Source organism: Limulus polyphemus, unplaced genomic scaffold, assembly GCF_000517525.1.
Source record: "Limulus polyphemus unplaced genomic scaffold, Limulus_polyphemus-2.1.2 Scaffold585, whole genome shotgun sequence".
In the NCBI taxonomy this organism is placed as follows: Eukaryota; Metazoa; Arthropoda; class Merostomata; order Xiphosura; family Limulidae; genus Limulus; species Limulus polyphemus.
The window spans coordinates 386,030-399,466 of NW_013666195.1; the positions used below are offsets into that span (position 1 = coordinate 386,030).

At 33.6% G+C, this 13,437-nt stretch overlaps 1 protein-coding gene across 1 annotated transcript in view; it reads right to left on the reverse strand.

Moving 5' to 3' along the window:
* Positions 1-13,437, reverse strand: part of LOC106459281 — a 65,703-nt gene that overhangs the window by 38,208 nt on the left and 14,058 nt on the right. Inside the window, exon 3 of the mRNA XM_022385728.1 lies at positions 10,674-10,796. Coding sequence (XP_022241436.1) covers positions 10,674-10,796 — 123 coding nt within the window. The remainder of the gene's footprint in view (positions 1-10,673; positions 10,797-13,437) is intronic.

A 13,437-nucleotide genomic window follows, 5' to 3' on the forward strand; every position in this document is an offset into this window, starting at 1 on the left:
TACAACGTTTCGACAAGGTTTTGTCATTATCAGGTTATGTTAAACTTATATTACCGTTTTTCTTCATTACTCATTCAAGCCGTCTCCAAGCATTATATAACTCGCTCATCGTGAACCCTCGATGAAACATCAAGGAAATTCCAGACTAGAAAGAGGACTTTGTATTCCTTGTAAGTTTGAGGAACTTTTGTATATAAATCATTGTTTGTAGTACCTGTTTGTAATAACTGTTAGTGTAAATTATATTACTGTTTGAATATTAAAACATATTTGTATAAAACAAAGAAAACTGTGCATATCAATCTTGTTGGCAAATATCATAAATTGGATACATATCGACATTTATTGAACTACTAAATCCAAAGTACAATTTAACTCAGTTTCAGACCATTTGAAATTGTAATACGTAACAGTGGTGAAAGAACATATTCTGCCTGACTGCTCAGAAAAATCGGGGGGTTTGTCATATAGCCATGGTTGCAGCTGCTCTTGCTCTAAAAAACAAAAAACAGTGGAGCCCAAGTTTCGCCTGGCCACCAACTTGTGGGAGCACAACTATCAGTTTGTGTCAAAACGTTTTGTGGTCAATCCAGCTCGTTATAGATTGGATGGTGCTTGGTATGTGCTAATAAAGGTACATGGGCAAGTGATTGAGTTCCTGGTTGGTACAGAAACTGCCTGGACTTTCTGTATATCAGGCTCCCTTAGCAAATCTCCAATTTTGGTCATTTAATACTTCTTTGTTCTGTCAATTAGTGATCAACTAGATGTGAAGGGAGAGACACATCTCTGACAATATCTAGGTAGTATCACCCACAGGATGAAAGTACTTCTCTCGAGATTTGTTTCTGGTATTTTATTTATTGATATAGAGCTGTTGCATAAATTATTGGTAAGGTTTGCTTCTGCAAGAGGTCAACTGTGTTTCTGTGGAAAAAAAAACAATGAGTGCTGACCACATCAGGTCCTAGTGCAGAGAACTATAGGAGTGTATGTCGATGATGGAGCCACATATCTCTACATTCAAAGTGTTGTTCTATGGTGCACTATGGGTAAAGTCTAGTGCATTGTCACCAGGTAATATAACAATGGAACCAACGCATAAAATGTACTGTTTGTTGTTCAGAAAGCAGAAGCTTGAGCTATTATCTTTTCGAGAGGTAGTATTCTACCAGTATTGCTGTATAATTCAGCTATACTGCACTCCATTCGAATTATCATAGGTATAGTATGCAAAGCAGAGATAACTGAAACTAGTGAAACCTCTGAGGTTTCTTTGCTGCTCTGTACTAGAGATCAAATGCACAACTTCCAGCATAACTGAGGATGCTAAATAATGATCAAGTAAGCAACCTATATTCAACACATTGCCTGAAGCTTAGTGAATTGTTGGATGAATATTGTGGTGTGTTTGTGGGACCAGATGGCTAGTCTGATCAAATATCTGTATCATGCCATCACAGGATAGCAGGTGCCACACTTCTGATAATCTCACCTTCCCTGGAACGCTAAAGATATAGCCAGAACTAAAAACATCAGCAGTTAAAAGAGAGAATCATACAGTCATCATAGCGAGCATGGCCATATCCTATGTGTTTATCAGGAAAACGAAGGGGAGCCTAGTCTCTGTGTAGATTTGAGATGGATGTTGGAATTGACACATGTTGCCTTTCCACTCCCACAGATAGATGAATGTCTGGATGCATTGGAAGACACTTTAAAGTCAATTTGGATGACAAGAGCAGACCTAAAATACTTTTAGCACTTAAGATGGTTTATGAAAGTTTCAAATCATGCCTCATAACACATAACTTTAAAGAGGCTAATGGAGCTTACCCTGAGAGATCTGCAACGAGAATGTGCTTAATTATGTATATTAAGTCCTGGTACATGGACACAAAATGGAATCTGCTGCTGAGAACCTAAACATGGTATTTCAGCAGATAGGATGGGCAAGTTGAAAGTTGAAACCAAGGAAATGTGTGCTTATGTGTATGCAGGTTGAATTTCTTGGTCATATTATAGGTAGAGATAGAATCTTTATAGACATACAAAAATTAGAATGCTACAATGTTGGCCTCAACTGATAGATCTCTAGTTCCGTTGGCTTTGATCATATTATTGATGTTTTGTATCCAGTTCTTTCAAAGTAGAAGGAATGAAAAACAAGCATTTCCCTAAATAAAAGATGCTTTATTGAAGCTCTAATGTTGGCATAACCACGATGATATTGTCAATTCCTACTAGACACTGATCCTAGTGACATAGGAAATGTAACAGGATTGTCACAGTTGAAGAATGGTATGGAATGTGTAAGCGTCATACATTAATGGTTCCTGAATGCAGCTATCGCACGACAAAGAAAAGAAATGCTTGCAACTGTAGAACTTGTATGGTAGAAGGTTTACCATTCATGTGGATAATGTGTCACTGAAGTAGCTCATGAACTTTAAAAATCCAGAAGAGATGATTGTAGGTTGGATTATAATGCTGCAAGAGTACAACTTTCCTATGTAACATTGCCTAGACCAATAGCTTGGAAATAATAACAGAATGTCTCAGCAATTAGCGAGAGTTTATCCATTTATTAAGTATCCTCATCTATATACCTTATAGAAGTTGAAGACATTTCTACAACAGTGTCATTGAATCATACAATAGTAGATTCCTCTGGTATTTAGATGCCATGATTAACACATAAGGAGCTCTGGAAAGAACAGATGAAGAACTGAGATCTAGCTTGGGTATTGCTTGCCATACAGCACGATGAATTATGGCCTGTGGCACTATGAGTGGCCGTAAGTCCAGGAAAGTGTACTGTATTGATGTTATAAGCACTGAGGTGTGTGTTTGAACCCTTGTTGCAGCTAATGATCCCAGAGCTGTTGGGCATAAAATACTTTCGATTTGCATAATGCAAGGACAGGAGGCCTCCAAGATGTTGCACGTACCTGTGCTAATTTACAATAGTGTTTTCACTGGTTGCTTTCATATTCAGATATTTACTGGTGGTTTAAGTATTGCACTGTTTGTGCTAATCAGAGGAAAAACCAACTGATACATAAAAAAGTGTAATAGAGGATTTATGATTTTCTTTGCAGAGAATAGCACCGGATATCATTGTTCATCTTCCAGAGACTGAATTTAATGACTGGTAATATGTTGATTGTCATGGTTTACTTCAATAAATGGATCAAATCTTACCAATTGACTAATATATTAGCAAAGTCCCTCAATGATCTCTTAGGAAGCTAATTTCAACACCTAGCTATTCTCTGAGTAGTGTAAAGTGTTGGGCGTGGTGAAGATAGGCTTTCATTATTACCTTAGTTTGATGTTTTAGTATAACAGGTAATACAAACCATCAAGCAGATATTTTCAAATTTTGTTAATCCTGACATAAATTATGAGTTTGAATACTTGTTTTACCTTATGATGACATATTTTTCAATCGAATAAAGGTTGACTGGCTGTTCACTGAATATAGTTATGTTTGGCCAAGACAAATAGCTTCCTGTGGATATGATGTATGGTCCATTACCTAGAGCATAGGTTGAGAATGATTATTCAGATGCTGTTTTACATCATTTTGATCGTACAAATGATGATGAAGCCGATGGAAGTACTTATCTTGCTGTACAAGAAGAGACAGGTAAGGAAGCGGCAGTAGAGGAGCTACATTGATAGTTCTGGTGATCAGTATAGAGGTTGGCAATTACCTCCAAATTGATATGGTTGAAACTAACTGCAAGACCAGCAGTCAGAATAGAGGGCTAATTAGTAGGTTAACTACTAAAAGAGAGTGGCATTCCTTACTTTCCTAGCTATTAATCAGTGTTTCATGGTTATTAATCTACATGATATTGGATGATAGCTGGTGGATTATATCTTTGTAAGATATAATGTCTAAAATATCATCAATTTATATGGCTAATGGTAATTGCCAAGAATTCAAAACTAAGTTAACGAGTGGTATTTGGTGCCAAGATATTTGTATGATATTTGTAGTACTCACACTATCTAGCTGAGTAGTAGTGTAATACTTGCTACTCATTGGTAAGACATCAGATGTTATGACTTGTAATGCCTAGAACATTTCTGGTGGCAGGACTGTGAATAATCTATAGAATTCCTAATATATCTGAAGGCTGAAAGGATGTTGCAACCTTTGCTCTCTGAGCACTCAAATGGCGATTTTTGTGAACATTCTCAGAATGTTTTGAGTGAAAAACCACGTGATCTTATGTGTACGTAAGTGTAAAGATTATGTACTCTGCACAAACACAAGTATACATAACTTACAAGTGTGCAATGAGGGAAATTATGTTCTTCTTCACTAAATAATCAACTAGTTATGAAACTATTTCGAAAAGTCCTTGTTTCACTTGATTTTGCCTGCACTTATCTTACTGTGATGCCAACTATCATGAATGGATTGACTCAGGAATGATGATACAATATCATAACTGATATTTTAGCTTCTGATGAACAGTGAATGTGTTTTACTGCAGAATAACGTATCTAACAGCCGTTAGTCTTAGCACATGTGGATGTTTACTATAGTAGAAAGTATGAATATTAATCTTGGTCAAAAGAATTTTAGCTGAAAAGTCTTACTTCAGCTGAATTTTTTCATTGATTATTTATTTCATGAAGCTAAGAAAGCAAGTCGATGTCGTCAATTTCTACATGGCAGCATGCTACAGTATCACATCTACCAAGACAAAGCCAATGGAAGTTCTCATTATTATAGTAATGACATGTGGGACAGAAGCTATATTTCTAATGCAACTTGTGTATATGTGAGAGCAATATTGAGATATATGTATGTTTGACAATATACGTATTTCAATATGCATGTTTTACAGTCACTCCTGCTTATGCTAAACTTGTGAAAAAAGTCTAGTGGAAGCAAAATGACTACACCAATGGATTCCCGTGGTCAGAAGCTAAAGACTGACAGTTAATTTGTTTCAATTATTTGTGTAGGAACCAGTACTTATATTTTTATCCTTTCCTTTCCCACTAGGTTTGAGCTCTTTTAATGTAGGAACCAGATAACAAAGCTTGGTGGACCAGAATTTTCGCAGGTGCAAATGATACATCTATTATTGGAATGCACATATGAGTATATGCAGGTCTGAAAAAAATGGCACTAAACCATAGCAATTGCTTAACACCATAATATTTGTAACTGGTCTAGTACAACTTTGAAATATAAATTTCTGACTAATAAGGATCCAGTTGACCATAAATTTTCAATCTTGAGTTTTTCTATATAGGATAAAATCCCTAACCCTCCTGGTGTTTTTACTACTTCACTTTCCAGATAAGTAATAACAATAATATTTCTTGTTTGACTACTTTATTGTCACTACCAAGATGGAAAGAGATGTTTCAGAGAGCTATTTTTCATCAACTTACCTTGCATGGAGATAAATTACTCTGAAGTGTCCAAGACTCACTGATTTATTGTTTGGGTCAGCTGAAGCAAAGTCTGAAGATAAGGGCACCTTGTTGATCAAGTTGTTTGGCATACAGTTTGTAGTCAAAGTTACAGTTGTCGGATCTCCAGAGATAATCTCAGCATTATGGACTCCACAAATCCAAACTTGGGATCTGTCAAAAGGAAGCACCAACCACTCCCAAGAGTTTATTTTAGATACCTGCTGCTCAATCATCACCATCGACGTTAATGCCAGAGATGGTGCCATTATCTACGAAATCTAAACTAATGGCAAAAAGGATAATCGCCATGGGCACGTGAAGTGTCCAATGGAGGATGAAAAATCACAGTACACTGATGATACCAATTGTGTACCCAATCATCTTGTATGGGACCATTACATCCCAAAATCTATAAAGAACTTCCTGAAGCTACAAGACAGCCTGAAACACTCCAAGAACTGGAAAGATCAACTTCTCAATAAAAATGCACAATATATGACATTGCCCTTCGTTTTAAACATAATTCTTTAAGTGATCACATAAGGCATTACCTTTTGGTACATACTGATGTGGTAAGACATTGCCCTTCTATTACATGAATGAAATGGTTCCTAACACTATGAATGAGATACCATGTGATTAGAGCATAAACTTTTGTATATTATCACATTCATTATATATGTCTATGCATATGTAACATAAAAACCTGAAACATAACAAAAGAGGAGTTATATACTGCCTAAGGTGTGTAAATATGCTTGAAATATATAAGTCTAAGATCTAAATCAAAGAATGATTGTAAGTGAAGTTTGGGAGTACAGGGTATGTGAAGATATGCTTACAAAATAAAATGGGTGCTCGAAAAGACTAACGAATTGTGTACGTAAAATGTAAAAGCTACAAATCTGAATGATATACATATGTTCTTAAAACAAAATCTTAAAATGTAGGATCTTTAATTAAAAAACAAAAACGAGAACCTCTATGAAACCAGTATATATATATAAGTGTGTGTGTGTGTGTGTGTAAATGGACATGTCAAGAAAAATGTGCCACATACGATAAATGGCTAGCTTTATTTTGATTGCTCTATGAAGGCTGCATTTTCAGCTCCTCAGCATAAAAAATATTTCAGTACGTTACTGTAATAATACTGTAACACTGAAACATCATTAAAGGATCTATTCTCACCATGTATGTAACCAGCTATGCTAAAGTATAATCCTGCTTGATTTTGGGTAATATTCTAACCATTTAATTACTAATTTTTCTGATAATTTTTTATCATTAAGCACAATCGGCTATCTGTGTTGTGCCCACTGCGGGTATCGAAACCTGGCTTTTAGCGTTATAAGCCTACAGACTCACCATTGAGCCACTGGAGTTTTTTGATAATGTATGAAGTGAGCATCTTTGTTTAAAGTTTTATTGTACTTATTTTGAATTTTATCTTTGTTAAAGGGTTATTTTGTGTGTCGTGTCTACATACAGTGCTGTGTAAGTGTTTTTTGAGTGCGAGAAATAAATTAGAAACATGAACATGGTTGACCTACAATTTTTGATTTTTTTTTCATGTACATTTTATTGGTTATAAGGCATAAGGTTATGGAAGTAGCTGAGAACAGCCTTAAAACACCGGATTTCTATTTTAGCTTAGAAAGATAAAGTGTTTAGTTTACCAAACTTTTCAAAGTTTTTTGAGATATACGCTCTTTTAGGTTGTTTCTACACCTTCACATATAGAAAATTTACCTTGTGCAGTAGTGACCTTATTTCGTGTGCTAGTTAGACGTGTGTCCTACTTAGATTTTTTTTAACTTTTTCGCATGAGATGCTATTGGAGACTTAATTTTAACTCTGTATCTACTATCTCTAGCAACATCACCATTTTTAAATTTAGAAATACTGAAAGGTTGTGTCCTCATCACTTTCTCTTGGGACAACCAGTGACGTGGTTAGCGCCCGTGCACTGGGAAGGATGGCGTTATTGTTTTCGAGTATTGTTTTCATAATCTGATATCAAAATTTCGGCTATCTTCGAATTTACTGTTGTTGTTGTTTTTTTGTCTTCAGTTACATTGTAAACAAAGAAGAACTTTAAAAATAAGATTATTCAAACAAAATACCAACATCTTGACGTCCATGACGTCTTCTTATAAAATAAATTCCACTTTTTTGATTCTTTTTTTCTCTAGGTTAGCAAAGTTCAATTTTTTTTAAACTTTTCACGGACATAATAGTTTTTGTTAATGCCATAATGTCTCAATTTTGAGTTTTCCGACGAAATAAGCACTATCCAATATTTTTCTAATAATTTTGCGTCAAAAAAGTACTTTTTTCTATTTTTCAAAAAAAAATTAATATTTTCCCAAATTTTGAACAAAAATTGTATTTCCTCATATTTCAATACAATGGTTATTTCATAATATGTTATCAATATTTCTTCTATCTTCGATTTTACTGTTTTTTTTTTGTCTTCAATTATATTGTAAACAAAGGATACCTTTCAAAATAAGAAAACAAAACAAAACAAACAAAATCCCAACATCTAAAAGACCATGACATCTTCTTATAAAACAAACTCTACCTTTTGGATTGTTTTTACTCTGGGTTAGCGAAAGTTAAATTTTCTTTTAGCTTTTCACGGGATATAATATTTTTATTCAATTGTATAATATCTGAATTTTGAGTTTTCTGACTAAATAAGCACTATCCGATATTTTTCTATTAATTTTGTATCAGAAAAAATAGTATTTTTTTCCATTTTTCAAAAAATGTATATTTTCACCAAAAAGCCAAGGCTATAGCCCATGTTTTTTTCTCCAGTTTTGAAAAAAATTGTTTTTCCTCATATTTCATATCATTTTAGTCTGGGACAAGATTTCTTCAGAATAAGACAAATAATTCATACTTCTCTTTCTGTTATCTAGCAGCACTGTCTACCGTTAAAGTCTAATCATTAACTTTGACTTATGTTGTTGATCAATTTATATTTATATTAACTTTATTTTTACATTGTATCTGGTCTCTTTCCTCACCTCAAAGTTAACAAATCCAGATTTAACTCCATAGAACACATTTCCTGGCGTCCCTGTAGCTATTGTGGTTACTATTCTTACTTGAAGGAAGTACCACAGACATTTTTGGTTTAAAACACTGTATACGTCATGATAAATTCAAATCTCATATTAAACATCGTGTTTCAAGATCTTGGATGAAGTAAACACGCCATGATGGATTTAGAATAATATTAAAACCATTATAAAGGTATTTGTACTATGAAAAAGAAAAGTTTGTATTATGAAAAAGAAAATAAAATCTTGGTGATGTCCCCTGAAATTAAAAACAAAGTAAAATCTGTAACAAAATTTAAAATACTATAAGCACCGTTTTGAAGACCCTATATTAAAGTCCACGATAATACAGATGATCCCATACTCTAACACTTTTGAACTACTGAATCTGCTTTTTCAGAACTCGCTTTTGATCTTAAACTGCCCCCCCCCCCCCATAGTGGGTTTCGATACTCGTAGTGGGCAGAGCACAGAAAGCCCATTGTGTAGCGTTGTGCTTAACTACAACCAAATAAACAAAATCTTAAGCTGGTTACTTTGTTTCTCTGAGACATACAAATATGTGAAGCCATTTTGGCTTTTAAGATGTAATTTGATTAAAGTTACTTCCATAAATCTTTCATGCAACTGTCAGATTTTTATGAGTCACTAGTACAGCATGTGCGATAATTGGAACGTGGACAATTTTATTCTCATTTCCATACATAAGTGAAAATTATAAATTAATTAAAATACCCAAACAACCTACCGTTAAAATCATTGTAAACTCTACGATGGTATTTATTAAAATGAATACCACAGTTCAACGGATGATCGCACATTATAAAAACAAACAACAGGTCTCGTGCTGCCCTTGGAATTATTCTCTCCATCATGTGTCATGCCAGTTTTGATGGCCATAATAACACACTTATACCCAACCCCGCAATTTCCTTTGTAACAAGCGCCTGCGAAGAACAGGAAGTTAATCTTGGATCACACATCTTGATAACATTTCCATAAAAACTTCATTGTTCGTGTAAGTCGTTTAAACAGATCAAAGGTACAAAAATCTGAACTGAAGCTGCATTGGAGAGATATGTGATCGAATGGAATTGCTTTAATTCCAATGTTTTGTGGAATATATATTTTTCAAACATGATTTACATTATTCCTAATGCTTTCTCATCACATACTAAAACAAAGTTGTCATAGAAATAACAAAACCAAAAGCTGACCCTAGGCATTAGTGTAACAGAGTCATAATGTTGCTTATAAAAGTTCGTGTGAATTCTTAGAAATGTCTTCTGTTGCTCTGAATTAGTGGCTGCGTAGTGTTTCGCATATGAAACGTCTTCTCATACTTTGCGTGTTTTTCCTCCTCAAATATTTATGTGTTTCCATTCCAAATGACTATTGCTGTTTATTGGTAACATATCTGAGGTAAAAGTACACATTTACATGGGAGGTTCACCTAAGCCACCTTGCATATTGCCTGAAGACCTGTATAAGTATATAATTTCCCATTTTCCCATTAGAGTCAGAAAACGATGATTGCGGGTTGTAATTTGTTTACTCTAGTTGCCAAATTCTAAGCCACAAGTGGTAAAATTCAATGAAGCTTTCTATAACTGGAAAGCATTACTGCTGGCACGAAGACAAAGAATCGATCGGTTTTCTGCCCTTGTTGGTACAGCATTTCAATGATTCATCGAAGTTTATCTCACTAGATTAGTTCTTGATTCTTAATTAAAAGTTATTTCAAAGTTTTTCTGAATCATATTTTCTTAAAAACATCTACCAAAATAGCATTTATCTAAAGTTAATTGAATATTTTATCAAGTAATATTTTAAGTGCGAGAACATTATTTCAAAATTTTATCAAATAAAATTTTCAATAATACAACCAAGTCTTATTATTTTATTTGTAGAGTGAATAGCGAGGTATGGGGCAGTTTGAACATTTTATAAATACTTTTGTAATCTTTAGCTGTATATGAGAACAAAATATTTTATTTGTTATCAACTTTTTGGTTTTACGTCTTCATATAGTTGATGAGGCTTACAGCTAATGTCATGCCTCACCAGGAACTGTATCCTTTAATGATTATCCGGAAAATGTACATTATCATTATTATTTCTAATATTTTATTCCTTGCCAATGTCACTTACCTATGTGATGCAACTGATCCTGACAGGAAGATGGTAAATAATTATTTTCAAGTTCACTAACCAGCCTTCGGGGGTCGCTGTGGTTTGTATTAAGCACTAAGTAAGTGATGAAAGGAAACTGACCTGAAATAACACAAATATATGTTTTATATATCTGCTACTTATTTATCAGTGGGATTCTTAGAGAGTGAGTTAACAGTAAATATTTTACTGGAATGTTTAAAAATTTGAAGTTTACAGTTTAAGGTATGCAGTTTGCTTAGGTGTATATCGTTAACTCGTTTTTCTTGTATGTAATTTTAACTTATAGTTTTCAACCAAAAAATAAGTGGGCCAGTTTATACGATTAAAATTAATCATACTTTTTTTAAAGTATATTGTATTATAAATTACCTTTATACACAAACAGCAAGGTTTTTAAGATATAATCCAACAATGTTCTTATAATTCTTCCTTAACACTAAAACACCATATTTATTCCGCTATTCCCAGATTAATTTTATCCACCTTTTCCGGCAACACGGAAGATCTCATTCACTGCAATGGAAGAGAGGGAGATTAAAACACAAGAAAACCGAAAAAATCGATAAAGGTTTCCGTCTGCTTTCCCGTGTATGTATGTACCTTTATTTACCTGCATATGAATTTAATGCAGAAAAGGAATTAAAGGAATGGTTAACCTAATTTCGGTAGCAGTCAATATAATTTCTTTTTAAAGGTTAACTTCCACTAATAAAATGTCTTACATAGACACATTTTCTAATTCATTAAATGAAATTCTTTGATTAGGCGACCTAAGATTTTAAAACGTATTAATAAATCACAAAGTTTTTCTACGCATGCACTTGGCAACTGGTTACAGACCAAAAGCTAAACAAATTTCCCATGTTACAAAATTTGCTGTATACGTAAGTCTTCACTGTAGAAAGTTTAGACAATCGAAAACTTTTTTGTGTGACTTTTGATAATAACCCATGACATAAATTGTGAAATTCGTGAACCTTTCTTTCGTTTAACTTATATGACGTCACTTAATTTTCCCCGCAGTGAAACAAACGAAGAGAATGTGTAAAACAACAAAATAACTATATTTCTCAAACGATGTACGCTAACATCAATGCAGCTTACTAATTTTACATGCGAAAATAATAGTTACCAGTTAATACAACAGACGTTGGTGTATTTAATGACAAACTAATCAGAAGCTACTTGTCTCTATTTAAGTAACCAGAACTGCTAATCTTCTCAAGTAGATGTTGCAATAACAGTTTTAGTGATTCTTGGTCATGATTAGGATTTGGGTCCATTTAAAAAATAAAAACAAAAAAATCCAAATAACGACGTCGCTGTTTTAACTGTAAACGTCACATATACGTCACTGTTTTAACCGTAAACGTCACATATAAGAAAACAGACATAACTCACCATCTTATTCTGTTTGAGGCTGGTAGAAATGCGACGCAAAAACGAAATTACGTAAAGCACATGTGACGCTAAATTTATTTTCTCTGCTCAAAAAACTGATTAGGAAAACAAGATTGAGTAAAGGTATATCTGTAGAACGTTAGCTAAAAAAATTATCAAGTTTTTAATTAACTGGAAAAAAACAGGGATATTACCATAGTCATGTTTATCTTTCTTTTTCATATGTCACATCCTCACACTACAGACTTTTATCTTGCTTAAATTTATATTTTATTCTAACAAATGTTTTACTTATAAACGAGGCACGGAGGTCGTAGACACGATGAGCTGTTCAGATTATGAAAACGTGAATGTGTAACATAAACTATACATGTAAGATGTAGGAAAAGTAAAATAACAAAATAACTGTATTTCTCTAACGACGTACGTTAACACTAAAAATGTTAAGTTAAATTATTTTCTGTTGCTATTAATGAATTTATGAACTAAAAAGGCCAACATTCGCAAGCAGGTACGATATGCCTCCCCTATATACCTTATTCGGTACAATTCTAATAATACAGTAAATTTCAAAAGATAACAGTATTTAAGACAGTGGAAGGGGTCATAAGCTTCAATATATATATACGAGAGGGTACTTCGTAACCATCGTACTTCAGAGGGTAAGACACTTAACACTATGTCAGCTTGTGACGTCTTTGTGAGAAAGGTATATTGGAATATTGAATTAAATTAAATTGTGAACTTATAGTGTGTATATATAGGACAATCAGTTTCTACATAAATATATTTATTCACAATGGCAAGAACTTTACAGGTAATTTCTGAGTAAGTAAAACCTACTCTTCGACACAGTGTATGTAATTTCATGCATTATGTAAATAAAAAAAAAACTATCAATAACAAGCCTTTGTAACGGTGACATATAGAGACAATGTCTCTAGATTCATAGCTTCCTATTACTTACAATGCGAATTGTTCGTACTTTTGACCCCTGTAAAAATCAAAAGAAGGGCATAAATTCCAAATACATCTCTATTAGTCTGTGGGAGTTGTTGTAAGGTATCTCTGTTCTTCTCTAACTTCCATTGATAGAAATATAAGGAAACTTTAGGCCAAAATATGTTTGACCTTTGATTCCTTAAAATTGAAACGGGGCCTTGAATAAGACAAAAAATGGAAACGACGGTGTCTGAGCCTATTGGATCAATGTATAAATCTTCTAAGTTTGTTTGAAGACAATCGGATCAGAAATAAAGGAGTGGTACAATTGTAATTATTGGAATGAAGAAGAAAGAAAAAGAAAAAATACAACATTTTCCTCCATATGAGCCCCCCC